At 36.8% G+C, this 20,096-nt stretch overlaps 3 protein-coding genes and 1 long non-coding RNA gene across 4 annotated transcripts; 2 read left to right on the top strand and 2 right to left on the bottom strand.

Annotated features, from left to right (window-relative positions):
• Window positions 1–804: 804 nt before the first annotated feature.
• On the top strand, window positions 805–4,720 carry LOC149927261 (uncharacterized). Its single transcript, XM_090158308.1, has 8 exons — window positions 805–1,980; window positions 2,033–2,727; window positions 3,005–3,190; window positions 3,267–3,459; window positions 3,525–3,633; window positions 3,703–3,836; window positions 4,044–4,452; window positions 4,524–4,720. Exons 2-8 carry the CDS (start codon window positions 2,422–2,424, stop codon window positions 4,525–4,527), a joined length of 1,341 nt encoding a protein of 446 aa, XP_090014434.1. The 5' UTR covers window positions 805–1,980; window positions 2,033–2,421; the 3' UTR covers window positions 4,528–4,720.
• Window positions 3,845–5,650, bottom strand: LOC149927260 (uncharacterized). The gene is made up of 3 exons (XR_016473754.1): window positions 5,578–5,650; window positions 5,229–5,285; window positions 3,845–4,408 (listed from the first exon to the last, which is right to left on the bottom strand). It is a non-coding gene; the product is annotated as an uncharacterized LOC149927260 (long non-coding RNA).
• A 9,458-nt stretch (window positions 5,651–15,108) lies between these two features.
• Window positions 15,109–18,241, top strand: LOC149927259 (transmembrane protein 64). Its single transcript, XM_090158897.1, has 3 exons — window positions 15,109–16,090; window positions 16,834–16,995; window positions 17,059–18,241. Exons 1-3 carry the CDS (start codon window positions 15,383–15,385, stop codon window positions 17,323–17,325), a joined length of 1,137 nt encoding a protein of 378 aa, XP_090015023.1. The 5' UTR covers window positions 15,109–15,382; the 3' UTR covers window positions 17,326–18,241.
• Window positions 18,176–19,086, bottom strand: Mpp6 (M-phase phosphoprotein 6). The gene is made up of 4 exons (XM_090158898.1): window positions 18,952–19,086; window positions 18,764–18,864; window positions 18,435–18,602; window positions 18,176–18,377 (listed from the first exon to the last, which is right to left on the bottom strand). The coding sequence occupies exons 1-4, from the start codon at window positions 18,997–18,999 to the stop codon at window positions 18,266–18,268; spliced, it is 429 nt and encodes a 142-aa protein (XP_090015024.1). The 5' UTR covers window positions 19,000–19,086; the 3' UTR covers window positions 18,176–18,265.
• Between the last annotated feature and the right edge of the window lie 1,010 nt (window positions 19,087–20,096).

The raw sequence follows: 20,096 nt of genomic DNA, 5'->3' as shown, positions 1-20,096 counted from the left end.
ATGTTTATCAATGTTGTGCACCAAATACTGTAGACGTTAAAAAACCTTCAGCTTGTTTCGTTTTTAATGTAAAAAGTTTTCAGATTTAGTTTACGAATATTGTATTACAATTTCTTCCAGATTTTGACTATTATTTGAAAAACTTGTATTTTGTACCTGGATGAATGCCTGGTTTTGTCCGCTGTGATCAAAATAAAAATAAATTAAAATGTAAGAATTAACCTTTTTCAAACTTCTGGAATAACTTTTACAATTGCTAATTACGCAATAAAAATATTTTATTCAGTTCAAACTTTGAAAATGACCCTAATAATATAATTAATATTTAGTATTTAGGTATAACTTTCCGATAGAGTTAGGCCTAATAAGCCGTCTACCATAACGGCCATTTTATTTACCAATAAAAAAAAATTAAATCCCAAAGAGTATTAATCAGAAAAACGACTAGCAACTTTGTAACCCGGAAGGGTTACAAAGTTTCTAGTCGTTTTTCTGATTTATCGTTAGTGAAGAAAGGATGTAGTAATCCAAAATGCATGAGCAAGGCTACAAGTGTCATACTTAGGGGTATTATGTTACTTATGATTCTAATTACAATTTATTCTTCTCACGCTAATCCTCCCTCTGAAATGAACAATGATTTTTTCCTTCAATAGATTTAATTGCGTTGTTTTTCGAAATATTTGTGTGTAATAAAGGTTTTTCGTATTATCTTAGTTTTGTACCCAATGTGTTAAATATAGTTATTTCTTTGAAAATAGAAAAATTGTGTGTATTTGTTTTTAATATAATATCGGCGCTTTTTCCCACTTTCTGAAATTTTAAACCAAATTTGAGCTACTGGGTTTCTTAGAAACATCGAGTTTAACCTTCAACCATAGACAATAAACGAAAGTCCTCCTTTCCATTCTTCGAATGATGATTTACGACTCTTCCAGAACTCCACCGTTCTTTTTCGGGCTTTTAGCGCGGGATACTTTGAAGAGAAGTCCCCATTCTCTAGAAGCACGGAGAAATTTCCCAATGTCAAATGTCAAATCCAAGCGGGATAATTGGCAAGCAAAGACTATATACACCCTTTGCTACGTAGACTGGCGTACAAACGAAACGTATATAGTTTTTGTTGGGAAGAGCCAGCCACTGGCCCACTTCAGAGGGGTAACGACTATATGCAGCGGTCATCTTTTTCGTTCCCTCCAATGGGAGTGAATTTCGAACTTGACGTCATATCACGCGGACAAGTTAAGGTTCAAACCCAAATTTGGGGTGACCAAAATTATTCTCTCGGAAAATTCCTCTCGAAAAGTTAGACTGTGCTACGGTCAAATTGTTGTCTTTTTTTTAAATTAGCATTTTGGCATTCAGCGATTTTGGTGGTGACATTAACTTGTTTAATATATATATATACATTTTTTTAAACTGTCTTTTCAGTTCTACGGATTTTCAATACTCGACTTCGTTAGGGAAGACTCTCGTTTTGGAACTCGGTGGTAAAACCAAGTGTTTTAACGTATTTTACAAAATAACTAATAAATAAATAAATAATAAAATAATTAATAATCTGTGAAAATATTAATTTCATTATAATATCATTATATTTCCTAATTATTTTCCAGGTATTGTGTTTCCACAGGTTTTGCGGGTTTTGGCTTTCGGTCTAATTAAGCTTAGTAGTATAGCTTTTTTTGTTTAATATCCTTTCAGCTTCATTAATCGACGAAATAACGAGCTTGGTTTTGGAAAGCTCTGCGTGGTAACGTTTTTGTCAAATATATTTTAACGATTCCCTTTTCAGCCTAATTAGTTGGAATTCAATTGGTTTTCCAAACTTCATTGGTAAATAAAAAGTAAACTAACTTATATTTCGTAGTAAATTCATTTTAGATACTTCCACCATGAGAATCTTGCCTGGTTTAAGATCAAATACCGTAGTTTATTTGCAAGATGAATTTCTTTACGTAAAAGAGAGGGAGAGTAAAGGTAATACGTTTTTGAAGTGCTATGATTATAGAAAGACTAAGTGTCCTTGCAGGAAAGTTTTGCGAAGCGGTAGCGACGTACTGGTCCCTGGAGAAGGAAAAAACGCAGATCACAATCATGCACCTCCAGTCAAGGCTATCAGGGATATCGAGTTCAGAGAACGATGCAGAAACGACGCAGCCGCCAACAACAACCGAGGGCTCCGGGAGCTTTTTGACGAAGCCCGTCTGCGTTTCGATGTCAGGGATACGGCTTTCTACAGCGTGAGATCCACAATGTCTAGAGCCAGGGCTCAGAGTTTTCCTCCAGTTCCAGGCACAGTCCGCGAGCTCGCTGACGCACTGGCTATCGAACCTGGTTTTCGTTTCAGCGTGGACACAAGAAATAATCCTTTTTTCAGAGCTTTTCTTCCAGGTTCTAATAGTCTCGTCTTCGCACTTCATGACTACGAAGGTGAACGCCATGAAGTCCATTTTCGTTGACGGAACGTTTTCTGTGCCAGCTCTTTTCAAGCAACTGGTTACCGTTCACTTTCAAGCCGGCGAATATGCGTTCCCATTTGTCTTTGCCCTTCTCACCAGGAAAACCAAAGCTGCCTATGATGAACTGTTCAACTGGATTTGTCTGGAATTTCCACAACTGCAGCCGGAGGAAGTTATGACGGATTTCGAGATGGGACTACAAGAGAGCTTGTCCAATCATTTCCCACAAGCTCGTATATCTGGATGCTGGTTCCATTTTGCGCAGGTATTTGAATAATTTATTTCTAGCTATAACTTATGACGATATAATTGTTGAAGATGATTGTAAAATATTTTCTGAATTTACCATACCGCCGAAGATAAAGATTATATATTTAAATTTTTCGCCAATAAGTAACGATCTTTGATCACCACCAGCCTTTAGAATCCATTAGGCTTTCCAGGCGCGTTGCAGTGTTTATTTTAGCATGAATTTAAATAAATTCATTATTTAAGTTCTAAATTAAATCGTCGTCTGATAATTTCCGTTTTGATACAAATAGGCTATATACCGCAAAATGCAGAAGAGACCAACACTTTTGGCAATGTATGAAGAAAGAGATCAGGATCGTCAAGATGCTCGCGGTATCATGAAACTCATCATGATATTACCACTTCTTAAAGCTGACGACATGTCCCACGGGCTTGCTCACATAAGGGGTAAAATTGCTGAACTTCCATTGCTTCAGGTTAGTAAATTTAATATAGTTTAAATATTTTACATCTTTTTTCGTCTTTAATAAACAAAGTTTTTATTTATCGCAGTATTCAAACGTCGAAACTGGAAGTTTGAACGCTTTAGCTGATTATATTCAGCAATATTGGTTGGACGTAGTTGGTGCCGATAGAGTCTCTGTCTACGGTCGCACCAAAAGAACGAACAACGACACAGAGTCGTTTAACTCTCAGTTTAATCGAAGTCTGCCAACCAAACATCCAAATATTTACCTGTACCTTGGTAAGTAGAGAAGCGATTTTTTACCCTTTTTTCTCTCTTTTTATAATTATTAAAGTTCTTTTTAGACAAACTGAGAATGGTAGAAGATAGGGAACAAAGGGACTATCCTTTGGGGGTAGAACAGGACCAAGTCATTCGTTGTGGGCGTAACAAAAAATATCTCCATAACAACAAGTTAGTTGCTTTCATCTATATTTTTAAGTAATTTCTTTCTGCTAATTCAATTGTTATTTTGTTTTTTAGAGCAATTATGAGATTATCTGAATGTTATGGTAATGGAAATTTAACTATCGGAGATTTTATGGATAGAGTCAAACACAGGATAGAGCCTGGGCAACATTTTGTGATTCCCGACCCAGACATACCTCAAGAAAATGGTACGCAGATATACTTAAATGTATATATTTAATTATAACAACAAGAAAAAAAAACAAAAATAGGTGAAGTTTAGTTTAAGACTATATCAGTCAGTGGCGCCATCTAGTAGATATTAGCTTATAGCGCCATCTAGTATAATATACAGGAAACGAACTTTGTATACCAACAGTATTTGGCCGATAATAAATAGTTTGAATTATTTCTAGATGATGCAGCGCCAAATATTTTCTTCGTGCTTCCAGCGCCGGTTCCCGTTCAGATTCTAGCTGGACCAGCTCTCACCGCAGACCCTCAAGCCGCAAACATCCAGGACGACGACGACGAAGAAGATTTTCAAATTCCCGCAGATGATTATGGACAATATTTTCCGGCACCGATCCTCCCTCCTTTGAATTATGCTCCCGTTCAAGAGGTTCAAGTAGAAGGCGCAGCCAATCTTCAAGTTTTGACCTGTCCCACGAAGTCGCATGGCCATGCCATGCCGTCATTTCTGCTGTTGTCAAGAATGCGCCGAGGAACTTGCGGATCAAGCTGCGCGACGAGAAGATCCTCTATCTCTTCGTTGTCCAGTCTGCGGTCAAATCATGGAAGAATTTCAAATTGTTTTTACCTAAGGTTGGTTATCGAATTTAACGCATTTTTCTTGCATATCGGACATTTTTTGTAATTAATGTCAAATATTTCAGATGAATCCGCCTCAACCAATTCATGTTCCAGTATTATGAAAATAGCTTTCTTTTGGATGGATTTTTTTTATAGACAAATAATTTTTAAATATGGATAATTGTTTTATTTTAAATATTGTTTTTAAAAAATCTAGTGCTATTATAACATTTTCAATATTATGTTCATTCCTAAAACCTTTTTAAAAATTGTTTTAATAACTAGTCAATGTAAATATATGAATTTCATATTTCACATTTTTAATAAATTATCTTTTTGCAATTTACTCAATCATTTGATTTTCTGTTATCGATATAAACAAATTTCCTTTAAATAGGGATGTGCAAATACTTTTTTTTACAGGGACCATGTCAAATAATATTTGATCAAATACTGTATACCATCCAAATATTTAATACTATATCAAATAATTTGTTCATTTGGTTCTCAAAGTGTCTAATAATTTTCAAACCAAATATGCATATTATTTAATTATTGAAATTAAGCCAAAAAATTAAGGGACAATTTATTTTTATATTGATATTTGAGGAGGTAGGACCGCGATGGAATACCAAGGGCTTCCAATTTTGAAAAAGTCTCTGACTATTTTAAAAATGCGTCTCATTACGGTCATCAGTCATTGTTTAAATGTTCAATGTCAATAGGGTTTGGTCACTGGGACAATGTCTGAGGCCTACAACAAGTTTAAATTAGTAAAATAACTTAACCTCCATTGCATTCCTCTTCGCTCGAAATTTCTGCGGGAATTGAAGCGACATCTCGAACTAGAGTAGTAATTTTTTATTATTGCTTAATTGATTGTATATACTGTATATATTCTTGTATGTGTTCATTATTACACATTTTATTCTGTATCTCTTTCATACTAGCGTGATGGGCATTGCCTTTTGCTAGTTTCAATAAACTTTAGAACTTTAGAACTCATTTATATTTGAACAATAAGTCAAGTACTCAAGGAGTCTTTCTTAATAATCAATTAATCAAACTAATCAGCTATTTATAAGTATTAAGTGACAATAAAGTCTAATAAAAATTGAATTTTAAATTGTTTCTTACCATACAGTGGAAGTTGTTCAAGTTGAAAGTTTAATCCAAGTCTTTATCTTGAACTTTTCTAATTAACTTAAGTCTCAAACTATTTAAATAAAACCATTTAAACCGGCATTATTAATGCTGGTTTAACATAAATAATTTTAAATAATTATGAATCTAACCATGAATTTATTCATTTTAAAATGAATAAATTCATGATCTAACTAAAACCAAAGCTAAAACTAGTTAAAAAAACATATACTCTTTATTGCAAACGAAACCTATGCCGTGTCGCCGTCTGGTTGAAAGCAAATATATAATTTGGATGCTTTCCGAATAATTTAACTCAAGTTTAAAAATTTTGGAAATCACACTCTTTTGGTTTAAATAAGAAGTTAATTACCAATTTAAAAAAACATACACACATTTCGATGAAAATTAAAAATTATCTAATAACAAGTCAAATAAATTTCGTGTTTGCAACAGTAGGATCTCAGAAAACTCTATTGCAGAATTATTACTCTATTTATAGTATCTTAAGAAGGAAATGAGAGTCGACCTTATGAGCAGTCGATCTTATGAGCACTCGATCTTATGAGCAAGTTCAGTCGATCTTATGAACAACATGGTGGTTCATTAGATCGACAGTCGATCTTATGGCATGTTCATAAGATCGACTATATTAAATATAAGACTTACCTAGTACAGTTGTCAAAGGCTAATAAGCCCTTCTATTTTCTATGGCTTAACTATCAGGTGACTTTGATTTGACTTCAAAAAGTCGACCTTGTGAGCAGTCGATCTTATGAACATCAACAGTCGATCTTATGGAAGTCGATCTTATGGTTAGGGTAGGAGAATCGACCTTATGGACTGCCCATAGTGTTCATAAGGTCGACAGTCGACCTTATGGGCAGGTTCAGTCGACCTTATGAGAGTCGATCTTATGATACTGAACCCACACGGTATACTCGCAGGGGCAAACGAGCTGCACTGCCTGACTCTGGAAAAATAGAGTCAAAATAACTGTTTGGCAGTGCTAGAGAAAAATATTAAAATAAATCAAAGGCGCAAAAAAGCGCAGTCAATTATCATTTAGCTGCAAACTAGAAGCCCTACTTATCATATTGGTAAAACAAAATAAGATTGGAAGCCTTTGGAAGTTTAACATTTTCAAGTGGATATTCGTGAAATATAGCAAACAAAAACAAACAAAACAAAACCTAACTTGTGCACTAACATAAGTGCACATTGAAAAGTTCTAGAAACCCCAAAAATACATGAAAATGAAGTTTTTAACTTGTTCGACATCTTCCACAATGAAACAGTTGAAAAATATTTGTTGAAGTGAAAAACCAAAAACCAAGGTTGAAAGCTTTTTTTTGAAATCCGAGAAGTACAAGTTTTAAAAATCTTGCTTCATGAAATTTCGTCTGCTACTAGCAGACTAAAGTTCGTGTTTGAAAAAAGATAACTGTGTCAAGTGGTAGTCTCGTATATCAACTACTTAAGGGAAAAACAACTATTCGATTTGGACAATTTTTAAAATTTTGAATTTTGACCAGAAATTTTGACGAAATACTCCAGTGTGCGGCGTCAAGAGAAAAACAGTTTGCCTCCTAAAGAAGGGGGAACAAAAAAAGGGGGGGGGGGTTGCTGGGGCTTGCTGCATGTTTGTGGATTACTATCGCGGATTTTCGTACCGGACACTCTGAAATGGGAGTTATAACGTTGGCATTGTAGTCCAGGTGTAAATAGTCTTAGATTTAACACTTAATTTTATAAAACACTAAAATACAAAATGAAAATAATGAGGGGGATTGAGGGAATAATTCTACTTGACAATAGTGATGGTTAGGCCATCTCCACTATGGTTCTTTTAACTTTTGAAAATACGAGGGGGAATTTAAACATTAAAATATACACTCTTTGACCATATATTCATTAAATTTTTATCTCTTAACGGTTTTCTATGGGATCAGTTCCAACGTTTGTAAATTCTGGCATTCTATGGCTCTACGGAAGCGGGGCAAAAACAAATACACACCAAACACTAAATAATAAACACTACAATTAAACTCTGAAATAAAGCAACTAACTCAAATAATATTGGCGAGGGTAATACAAACCAAAAATTACAATAATCCTAACGATATTGATATACGGAATGAACTCTCAGCTAGCTCGTGGGGACCTACTTATAACCTCTTTCTCGGACAATAACGAGGTTTCTCCCTTCTTTCCAAAAATAATTCTACGTTTTCACTGGTTATTTCGTATTTCGACCCTGGGTACTCTACACACGGTGGGGGGGGGGGGGGGGGGGGGGGGGGGGTGGTATGATAAACTTCTACTTATCACTTGATTCTCTTCGTGGCTGCTCTTCGATTAACGGGATTCCGGATTATGGGAGCTTCCGGAGATTTTAGGGCGGAGTTGAAAATGAAAAGTACTTGGTAACCTCCCATTTTATTTGGGTCATTGGTGCACCCAAGACTCGTGTTCTGTCATGGACTCATGGGACGTATGGCGTTGTCTGACTTACGAAAGGTCCCTTAGGGTCGGTTCCACGTGATTGCGGGGGTCTCAGTGTTTGTGGGGGAGAAGGTGCCAGGGAATCACGAGGTTATCTTTATTTTTTTGTCAGGCGAAAATGTCCAGGCACACTTTCAACCTGTGACCTGGCCTTGGAAAACGTGCGCTTTTTGGTGGATCCGGGTTATCTGGTAGTGGGCTAAAGACCCGCTCACATGACAGTGGTTCTATGGGATCGCTGTGAGTTGAGGGGACCTTACTGGTTTAGTTCGGAAAATTTCTGATAAAAACTTGGGTGGGGTCGGCTCGGAAAGTATTGTACCATGGTAATAAAACGAGAAAAAATACGCCAATTATCTCCATAATTCGAGGCTCTTAATTTTAACATTGCTGGAGGCAGTGATTTAGTTTATAATTTATATTAGGTACACTGTTTAATTAATTATCTTAATTTTATATTTTAAAGAGGGAGTTGATTAAGTCCTATAAGATTTATAAACTATATTTAATTTGTATATAACGTTCAAAAGTTATTTAGGTTTTTTAGTTGAACATTAATTTTAATTATATTTAACACTGGAATTAGTTTTTATTAAATAGGTCTTTGAATTCTAAGAAATTTGACATATGGGGCTTTACGAATACTTAACAATTACTATAGATGGTCAAGAGTGGAGGGGAAAATGTAACAACAAAAGTAAATACCACAAAAAATAAAAAAAATGTAAGAATGCGGGGGAAAATTAACTGGAAGTGTTACATTAGATATAATTACTATGCGCAAAACAAAAACATTAGGGCCAATAGTTCAATTCCCAAATAGACCAATTCCCAATAGTTCAATGCAAAATAGACCAATTGCCAATAGTTCAATGCAAAATAGTCCAATTGCAATTAGTCAAATATATACTCAACATAGAATTATTTACACAGATGCGGATAATGTAATTAGATATAATTACAATGCGCGTAACAAAAAACCATTCGCCCCATGTTCAAATAACATTCAACGACCACAATACCAGGCTAAATAGTTAAATCAATACATGTATCCAGTTTTTGTTTATTTTTGTTGATTCACATTTGAATTAATTTGAAAATAGTTTCATTTAAACATATGAATAACAGGGCTGATTATTCGTTTTGTCTACTTAAACTCTTCATGAATAAAAATTCAAACGCCAAACAAAACTTTATTCGTAATTTTTTTTCCACGGAAATGGCACTTGCCCAATTGAGTTAAAGTATTTTCTAAATTCGTCGCGGTAGAATTTTGCCATATTCGAACATTTCTTTCCAGTTTGATGGGACTTTGAAAAATCAGGAACAGTTAAATATTATAGAATATCATATACAAACACTTACCGGTAATTAAAAATTCGTTTTGAATCGTCCAGTATGGCTTTAATAAATATGCCATAAGCCCAAAAGCTTCATCCCGGAAGAGTTTTTGGCTTAGAACCGCCGAGGGTGTTGGAACACAACCTCTTTTTACAGTTGGTTTTGTTCCAAACACCCCCGTCACTTACTCTTCCATTTGTACCAACATCAATATAGACAAACCTATTAAGGATAAATTTATTTTCATTTTTAAAATCAAAAGATTTTCAAAAATAATCATGTTTTGGTTTATACTTCTTTTCATTAAATATATTTATAAACAAGTTGCCTGTATTGGTTAATTATTGAAATTAAAGGCCGACTACGTGAATTTTCGGTTAACTCGGCCTTTGACTGGAAGTAGGCAATTAGCTGCAAGGCTTATGTGCTATCTAGGAACAACAAACACAAGGAGAACGCAGTTAGCGTTTAAACACGCTAACGAAGGGTTGTGTACGAATTTCATTGGACGAGCGTCACGGTCACGAGCCTTTATGCTGATCAGTGGCTGAACGTTTTACGGGCGGGGGGAAGACATTTTCCGAATTTTCCCCTTCCGACGGCAGCAGGCGCTAAAGCGTCTAGCCAATGAAAAATTTACACAGAAAATCCATGACTTTTGACGGGTTGCGTTCTCCTTGTGTGGGGTGTTGTGTTTGTTGCTCCTAGGTGCTATGTTAAAGTTTGAGTAGACCGAAATCTCACATGTAGTTGGTCTTTAAACGGTTGAAATGTAATTTCCACAAACCGGATCCCTCCCCATATGGCTCAAAGCTGTGGCAGCCCCAAATAATACAGCGCGTTATAGAGTCTATACAGTGGCGTAGACAAGGGGGGGTGGGTTCCGTGTCAATATACCCCCTCTTGAGCCTACCTTTGACTGTATTAAATTTTCACCCCCTTTCGACCTCCCTCTGAACATTCACATACTTCGACCCCCCATGACTAGTTTATGGCTACGCCACTTAGTCTAAACGAAGTTTTACCAAGATATTCCAATTTGTCATCCGAGAAATTAATATTTTTTCAAACATTTACTGTAGTTACCTGTAATTTGCATCCACAAGTGCCCAGTAGCGTAACCTTGATTTGGTTTCGGGGAGGGCGCACAATGAAAAAAAGTAAACCAAAAAATAAAAAAATTGTACATACAACCATACGTTGTGCCATTAAGATGATGATTTTTGTTCCTTTATAAATTTGGAAGTATGACCCACTACCCCTCGGTGGAACAAATACCACGTGCTTTCCATCCAAAGCACCTATGCAATTTGGAAATTGCCATCTTTCCGTACTAGGAACGTGTAAATGGTCATCCTACAACACTTCGAATAAGACCCTGTATGTCTCTGGGACTATTTCACTTATTGTGCAAATATTACTTTACATACCGGAAGCTAAATATCAGGGCCGGCGTTAGGGGGGGGGGGGTATCCGGGGCAAAAGGGGCCCGCCGGCCCGGGTGCCTAACTAAAATTTTCTAACTATTTCCAAAAAAAAACAAATTTTGGTGTAAAAAACAATTTGGGGGGGGGGGGGGGTTGGCTGGGGTCTGAGAACGGTTACCTGGGGCCCGAAGCTACTAGCGCCGGCCCTGTAAATATCTGAGGGTCACTGCCAGGCGTTCAGCAACAGTAATCGACTCTCTCATTACTGTGTTTTCTTTATAAATAAGTGGAGAATCTAAATCCACCAAAATTTCATAGGTTTCCGCGGCCATCCTTTTCCACTTTTTATAGTTTTGTCGGTCGGATACTTTTAATTCGGCCATCAACGCATGAAAAATTCCAAATTTTGATCTTTTTGAAATCCAACCTTTTCCCACATTGCTCTTTTTAGTTCCACATCGAGATATATATATATATATATATATATATATATATATATATATATATATATATATATATATATATATATATATATATATATATATCGAAGTGGGACTATTGCTATGGATGGATTGTCGTTAAGTGTTTGTTTGTCGTGGAAAAGCAACGACACGGTAGATGGAGCTGCGAAAAATAAATCATATAAATTCTTATATTGGCGGCGCCGGGAATCGAACCCCGATAGCCGCTGGCCGCGATATCTCTATTACTGATGCCCTTACCAACCGAGCCACGACGCTCTGTACAAATTTTACTCGGAACTTCTAGTCTTTCTTTGCAACGCGGGGGGATTTGTCTAGTTAAGTTGTCGCAATTCTCGTTCGTTTTTCAGCGTTATTTTACGTATATTTACGGCGTTTTAGGGTCAAGTTAACCTCAAACTTCGCCTCCCCTCCGCCCCCAACCCAGTGGAATTTAACGAGGTGTGACATGGGCGTGGCGGGAAGTTTGAATTACAGTGTGGGGCTACACAACGTTTCCCGATGGCCAGTTTCAGGTCTGTCAGGTAAACAGGGGGCACAATTTCGACCCCCTTATCGAAACCGTGTATGGTCAGAAGTAATAAAGAAGTGTGGGACTTTCTTATCGAAACCGTGTATGGTCAGAAGTAATAAATAAGTGTGGCACTTTCTTATCGAAGTCGTTTATGTGTGGCACAAAATAATATTATCGCCTTCTTGGCGAACTTGTATAGTTTGTATAGTTGGTCCAGCGATTTGGTCTCATTCGATAGAACTCTTTGACGCGCACGGAGTGCCGTTAATTTCCGCCCCCTCCTAACAACCCCCTTAAAGGGAGAGTGATCGAAAAAAACAATTTGGTCTCATAGAACAATAAAAGTAAAAGATTGGAATCGTCTACGCTCGCGTCTACTTGAAAGAGTGAGACCAAAAAATCCAAAGCAGTCGAACTTAGGGCGTGTTGCAAAAGTCTGCTTTGCTAGAATCAAACATGTTAAATTCAATGGGCTAGGGCTTTGGCAACAGGCCCTTAAGCTGAAAAGTATGCAACCATGGGGACAGAATCTGCGTCTTGCCATATTCTTAGTACATAAATAATAATATGATTTATGCAGTTGTTAATAATCCATATTAAATATCTGCTCTAAGAAAATACTAATTTAATCACCGAGATAATATAAAATCACATGGCCTGAACAGCCTTTGTATTGGTTTGCCCTCCCGGGTATCCCGAGGGTGGGCGGTGGCCACTCTTTATCATAGGATGGTAAATTATATATCAAACGCTGGAAATCATATGGCCTCAACAGCTTTTGTATTGGTTTGCCCACCCGGGTATCCTGAGGGTGGGCGGTGGCCACTCTTTAACATAGGATGGTAAATTATATATCAAAAGATAGGAAATCACGTAGCCTCAACAGTTTTTTATTAGTTTGCCTACCTGTGTCTACTAAGGGTGTATGGGTTTGGCCACTCGAATACACTGATGTGGAACTAATAAGACGGCCTGGGCCGACTTGTTTTCCTTTTCCGATTAGTAACACATAGAGGCCGGCGCCGATCTGATATGGGTCGGCGGCGGCGTATGACCCAAAATATACAGGCGGCGGTGGCTTACGCCGGCGTTTAGGCCTACGGCGGCGGCGTCTTCGGCGTGGCCAAAATGACCGGCGGCGGCGGCGTACGCCGGCGTTTGTATAAATTTTAGAGCTATTTCTTGTAGCGTCAGTTTAAAAAACACGCGACCAGAAGGGCAAGGGCAAATACCAACTCGTACTAGTCCTTCCATGGACTAATTAATGTACTTCGCACAGGGACGCCCCGTTCCCGAATATTGGGTACGTTCAGCAGCGCTCATCGGACTCACCGATTACTAATCGCTGACATCGGTTTCCTACTGTACGCTTTTTCGCGTTTCCGGTTTTGACGTCACGATAGTCATCGGTTACTCACCGAAGTCATCGGCTGGAAGAGTCGGTTTTTCCGATGACTGACGTCATTACTGACGTACAACTACTATAAAAGCTACGGCATTTTAAAAAACACCGATGACTGAATAAAAGCGATCAGCAACTTCCAACGTCATTATGACGAAAAAGCTCATCGGTGGAAAATATAAATCCATCGGGTTTTTTTCCGTTGACTGTTACTGAACGTACCCATTTGCTTCGGGCGATTGTTAAATGTGCGCTCTGGTGGCGGAATTAGGAACTAACTAACTAATGATAACCGGGGAAGAAGGAAAAGGGGTGAGGGGAGGGAAAATACAAATATAGCTCAGCAGCTGGAAAACAAGTGGGACTGGCTGAATTTGTAAAACGTTTGTTTTAATGTTTTAATGTGCGAAGTACATTAATTAGTTCATGGTCCTTCCGAGGTAGGCCACTGGCCTGACGTCAAACGACAACCAAAATTATTCGCAGTTATGCCGGGTTGAAATTCGGTTTAAGGCTCGATATTGGCTTTTAATTTTTTTGGTCGTGCTCCACGATAACGCTCTGCAGTGGCGTAGACAAGGAGGGTTCAAAGTCAACGCCCTGGGCCTACCTTGCCTTTACTAATTTGACACCCCCTTCTCGGCACCCCTCTTAAAATTAACATTCTTGGACCCCCTTTGACGAAATTCTGGCTACGCCACTGACGCTCTGAGCCTTCCAATCAGAAATATATCCGAGTAACGAAAAATATCATTTTTGGTTATCATCGCATCATTGCTATTTTGATATGTTATGTTCAATTTAAAAATAATTTAAGGTATTATGATGTGATTTTATAAACGTATTGGACGTCTAAAATGCAGTATATCAAATGCTTCATTTATTGAATTTAAAGTAAAAAATTATTATCAATCTCGGATTGGCCATAGAGGTAACCTGCCCGATGGCGTGGATCCCATGGACCGTTCATGAAGTGGGTCTCCGTAAACATGGTAGCGTTATAGTTGTTAAAAATGGGACCCTAAGTCTCCTAGCAACCAAAAAATATTAGACCCAGTCCGCCACTGATTATTATAATGCAATTTTAGAAAACATATCGATAAGCCAAGCAACATTTAAATTTAAAGATAATTAAAATGTGGATAAGCCTTGGTTATATTAGTGACTCTCTCTATAGCCAAGATAACAATGCTGGAATCTATTGACGCTAAGTGAAAATGCTATTACTCTGCGTCAACCGAAATCCGAAAACCAAAATTTGACGTTCAACGTCGTGTTCAAATATAGTTATTTTCGCGTAAATGAAAACCAAGCTTAATATACCAAAAAAAGTGTACAAAGGAAAAAAGAAACGGCGGCGCGCCGTTCTTTGTATCGGCGGCGGCGGCGGCTTGCATCGATTTTCGAACAATCGGCGGCGGCGCGTACGGCGCGTTCAAAATTATCGGCAGCGGCGGCGTTTAGCGGCGGCGCAAGCCTCTAGTAACACATTCATTTTCTTCTTCCAAAAACCCTAAAGTCAACGCAAGTACCTTTTTTCTATCCATCCTACTTACTACATGTACATCAAAGTTTACGGCGGAAGTGAGAGGTTAACACAAAATGCAATGGTTTCTTTCGATACGGATCAATGTATTCTTTTAAAAAAATATAGTAATATAAATTTAGAGCTGTACATTTTCTTTGATTAAAAATAATGTCCCGGGCCCCCACAGCAAGTTTTTTCGATCGCCGCCGCTGCTTTAAAAAGACAGACAAGCTTTAGGCAAGTATTAGGTATCTGCAAATAACTTAATCCAAGGTAATAAAGAGTACGCGCGCCCATCGTCTAGCCGCTGCCGCCTACGTTAACTTTCTTACAGTAGCGGTCAAGCCATGCCATTGACATTTATTTGCTACCGGTCGTGTTACAATATTGATTTTTGGGGTTGGCTATGGTGGTTAGCGCAAGCAAATTAGGCGTTGCCGATTTCGGAACATTTTTATTAGGTAGTTTTATTTAATTTATCTCAAAGTTAAAAATTATGGTTTTATCGAACATAACGGAACTTGAAAACTTCACTTTGTGCTTTAAACCTCTGTCTGTCGAAAACATCGGCCCTTAGTTTTGCAGTGTATACGTATTGTGATGGTTAGTGAGCAGTTCAACAATCACGCTACTATTAATAAATCTATCGAACGCGAATTGAATTCGGCATTCCCCTTAAGTCCGGATTCTTCTTCCATTACCAACCATCCACTGCATAAATGTAGAAGTGACTCGGTATTAACAGATTTCACGTGGGTTAGTATTCCAACACCTACACAGCCTTATTCGGAAGAAACTAAAACTGTTGATGATGGAGTTGACAATAGTTCCTCAGCCATATCAAAGCTCACAGAATCAGTCAGCCAGTTTCTGTTTTCTTGTTTAAGTTTGCTAATCCCAGTTTTTATAGTCATATCGCTCTTTATCTTGGGAAAAAGTTACGTGAAGCAATGCGTGATATGGCTAGATGGTCAAGAGCAATGGCTAGTCTTCCTAGTGTTCACGCTGTTGTACGTTGCAGTTTCTTTTCCGATAACTTGGGGTTATATATTACTTAATATAGGTTGTGGCTATCATTTTGGTTTTGTCCGTGGTTTAATTGTGACAGCTTTTGCTGTTAGCATTGGCTTAGCTATAGCTCACATTTCTATGAAAGCGTGTTGTAGCCGACCCATTCGTTCGCACTTATCAAAAGTTAATGTAATAAGATCATTGATTGAAGTTATGAAAAGTAGTCAGGCATTCAAAGTCATCATAGTTTCAAGACTTTCCCCTATTCCGTTTGGTTTACAAAATGCGGCTTTTGCTGTGAGTATTGGATTTTTCGTAGCATCCACTAATGACTGAGGGCTAATAATTCAAAATCAGTTTTTGTTCATGACCTTGAACCATTCAGAGATTATCTCAATTTGAGTGACTTGGTTCCAATTTGCAATTAGAAATGTGTTTACATTCTTCGTTTCAATTAGAAAGTTGTTTGCCATTATAATTAAGACCCATTTTTGACTTAAAAAGAGACTAAGAAACTTTCTAATTGAAAGTAAGAAGTCTTTGAAAGCCTTCTCTAAATAAGGAGGGTTTCAGGAAAATTGTTTCTTAGCTTTTCAATTTGTCCTATTGGAAATTATTCCTTTAATAACCTTGTTAATTTCAACAGTTATTTTTCTAGCTTTCAATTTTTTTTAATTAGGCCGAATTATAGCCAAAGTAATTACTGGTAATTTCTTATGTTACTTCCTGCTTGTTATCCAATTTGTTAAAATTTTCAAATCTCAGGATTTGTGACCTGAAAATTTATCCGATATTGAATTATTAGACCTGTATTATTATTTAAAGGGAATATAACCTGCAAAGCAATCTTTATGGAAGACCCCTTCAATTTTTCAAATTACGCTGTATAGTGGCGCCAAACATTTCTAAAGCCAAAGGCAAGAGCGGCCAGAGCTGCAAACGTGGTGTTCCACACCAAATACCTGATGTTATATTCCCTTTAAGTGGACAACCTATATAGCCTAGCTCTAGTAAGAGTTAATTACTGTTGTTATAAATAGGTTAGTTGTATTGGCCTTCCTTCGTATCTGATTGCTTCAATTTTGGGGCTACTACCAACCCAACTGATTAACATCTACCTTGGAACTACTCTTCGCTCAATGGAAGAATTTTTAACAGACGAAACAACTGCAGTTACTGGTTACGCAGTCTTGGTTTTCCAGGTATGAAGCTTGAAGACCCCCAATTATGGATCCTTAGAAATGTAACATCAATTTCTTTATTAGATTCTTGGAAGCGTTACTCTTATGGCTTGTATTGTCCGAAAGGCTAAAAAAGAGTTGAGCAGAAGAGTTGCCAAAAAGCCAAGTACATTCGTAAATGACGATAATAATTTGACTGATGTAGATAATAACAAAGAACGACGAAACTCAATTAATTTATGTAAAATATCAACCTCTATCAATGGAAATAAGGGCCCACTTGTTAAGAGCTCATCTCAGGTCATATTTTCGCCTCAGCGGAACCTTTTTAAGGTGGCTATTGCCAGTTAAAACAAGTTAGTCTACAAAATTTTTAAAAATCCAAACACAAAACTTAAATGAATACAATACTACTTACATGTATATTACTCAATTTACGTATTAACAAGTATATAAACCACAACAAAACATAAGTTATAATGCCATAAAATATATTTTCCATTAACTTATTAAAAATGTGCCTTTTTAGTAATTTGCCTTACGCACTAAATTAGGAAAATAAATTTTTAACAACCATATAAAATGTAAAAATTTTAGCTTTAAAAAATGCTATATACAACTTAACATTTTTTTTAAAAGCTATTCAAAAGTGCCATAACTGAAAAAAAGTATTAGCAAATTAAATATACAGATGTACTTTGTAAAAGTGCTTATATATAAGCGTTCAAAATGGAAATATTCTCAGCTTATCACTGACCAATTTCAATATTACTAAGAAAATATTTAATTTTTTACTTGAGTATTATTTTATATTTTTGCTATCTGTGATATGAGTGATAAACTCATGGCATACAAATGTAAGATATTTAAAGAAATCTACTTTTTTTGACAACAAACTTTTGGTGCTGGCCAAAGGTCTTAGATATCAAAAAAGAAAGCTACTAGATAATAGATTATTTGTAGGTGTAGAGATATATTTTAACTATGATACATACTAATACATGTTGTCAGCAACCAAACACGTTAAAAAATATAGATATGAAAAAATACTATGATAATAAGTTATTGTATAGAGTAGTAATATATAGAGTAGAGATAATGCAATACATGTACAATGTACGCACTTGGACCTAATTCCTAAAGAAACTAGTGTTAGGTTTAAGAAACTTTAAAAACTGCCTTGTTTTGGTTAAATTACTATTTATAAAGCAAACTAATACAATTATTTACAGAAGAGTCCAGCCTTAAAGCATTTAAATAAAAATAAATTTTTTTATACAAAAACGTGTGTTTAATCATCTCTAGGCTTTTTAAATTTTTTACTTTTATCAAATTTAGAACCATCACTACGAGCTCTTTTTCTACTGAATTTCTTGGCCATAGTATCGACAAGCGAAGAATACCTAAAGATAAAAGTCATTAACATTCTGCACCATTGAAGTTTTTTAGCATTTTCTTACCTGTTTGCCATTTCTTTAGGACTTATTCCTTCCGAGGGACTGGGGTTATTTAGGTCTCTTTCTTCTGTCATAAGCTTCTCTATCTCTGGATTCATTCCTTTGAAAGACATTCTTCCCTGTTTTAGCATTTCACAGGGACCAAATCTAGGTTCAATAACAATACGATTTCTAAAAAGAAAAAAAGGTGAGAGAGTGACCCATGGACTAATTAATTAGTCCATGATTGACCACTCCTTTCCATCCACTTTTAGTCAGCGCCCAGGAGTAAAATTCCACCGTGGCTTCAGAATGTTAGGAAAAGTGACCCCCAAAGGCAGAAAATCATTTACCCTTCCTTCATTAAACTGGATATTTCTTTGTTTCTAAAAGCATGGTTTTCCGCTTCTTGTTCAGCTCTTAATTCTTCTTTTTCTTTAGTTCTTTTCATAAACTTTATTAAAAAATTATTGCGTAAGTATAATCAGATGTTTATATACTTCCAGTACCATTTAGTTATTTAAAACCTTTAGCTTCTTACCTTCATTTCTAATAGGTATTTTGATATTTTTACAGGTTTGGAAGTCATTTTATAACTTGATACGCTTTAAAAGTATATAATTTGTTAGTGAAATATATCCCATTAACAGAAGTTTGAAGTTTGCCTGCTGTCATTCACTCCACGCGTGTTCAGCTTTCACTAAAAATAGCAGACAACATTTTGATTTTTCGTCGCCGGAAGTTTCCAAAACCTAGGGCTTCTGATTCAATCCCGGGCTGCGTTCAGTGAGAGTAATCGGACCAACTGCAGCGGTTCTGAACCGTTGCATATCGTTTGCAGCGTTACGTCAAGAGCTACTGAACGCTTTTCTGTACTCGCGCAATCGGTTAATCGCCATTACTTTCCTTAACGTTGTGACGTCACGCTGCAAATGAATTTTTACAATAGGTAAATCAGGAGATTCAATCTCTTCATTGGGCAAAAATAATCTTGAAGCGTTTTTTAAAGTTTACCCCTGAAATTATATTTAAAACAAACAATATATGACTACATCGATGATAATTAAAATTGTAATACTAACCATTCGACCTTTTAGATTTGGGTTGTTTCTTTTGACAATAAGCGTGATCCATTTTTAGCCCGAGGCCCGAACGAGGTCTAGATACCAAAGCAGACGAACCCGCTGAAACTTTTCAGACTAAACTTCCACCCCCACCTCTCCCACTAGGGAATCGCATGAGACAACGCATTTCGCGTACGCCAAAAATACGTTTGAAATTTGAATCAAACTTATTTTCGAAAAGAAATATTTACTAATTTACGAGCGTATCGACCCCCCCTTTACAATCTCCCACCGCCGTACTACCTCTGCCTCGACTATTGATTTTATTTCCTCTAACGGGTCCCCTCCCCATGTAGTAAACCTATGGATTCCCCCACGAATATTCTCCGTAAAAGAATCTATCCCTGTGAGTTATTGTAAATCCATGAATTCCCCTGGGAAGAAATATTATTTTTTCATCCTACTGAAAGATCCTACTAAAAGTGATATGGGGGGGGGGTTACCCATAGTGAAGGTGACTTTGGGGGGATCGTAACGGGGAAAATAATAAAAATGGTAGCCCCCAGTCGAAAGCGCCGCAAAGTATCAAGCTCGTCGCTAGAAGCATTTTATTGAAACCCGA

The sequence above is a fragment of the Leiobunum rupestre genome, chromosome 9 (genome assembly GCF_980474605.1).
Source record: "Leiobunum rupestre chromosome 9, qqLeiRupe1.1.hap1, whole genome shotgun sequence".
Taxonomy (NCBI): Eukaryota; Metazoa; Arthropoda; class Arachnida; order Opiliones; family Sclerosomatidae; genus Leiobunum; species Leiobunum rupestre.
This window is presented reverse-complemented; position numbering and strand designations above follow the sequence as displayed.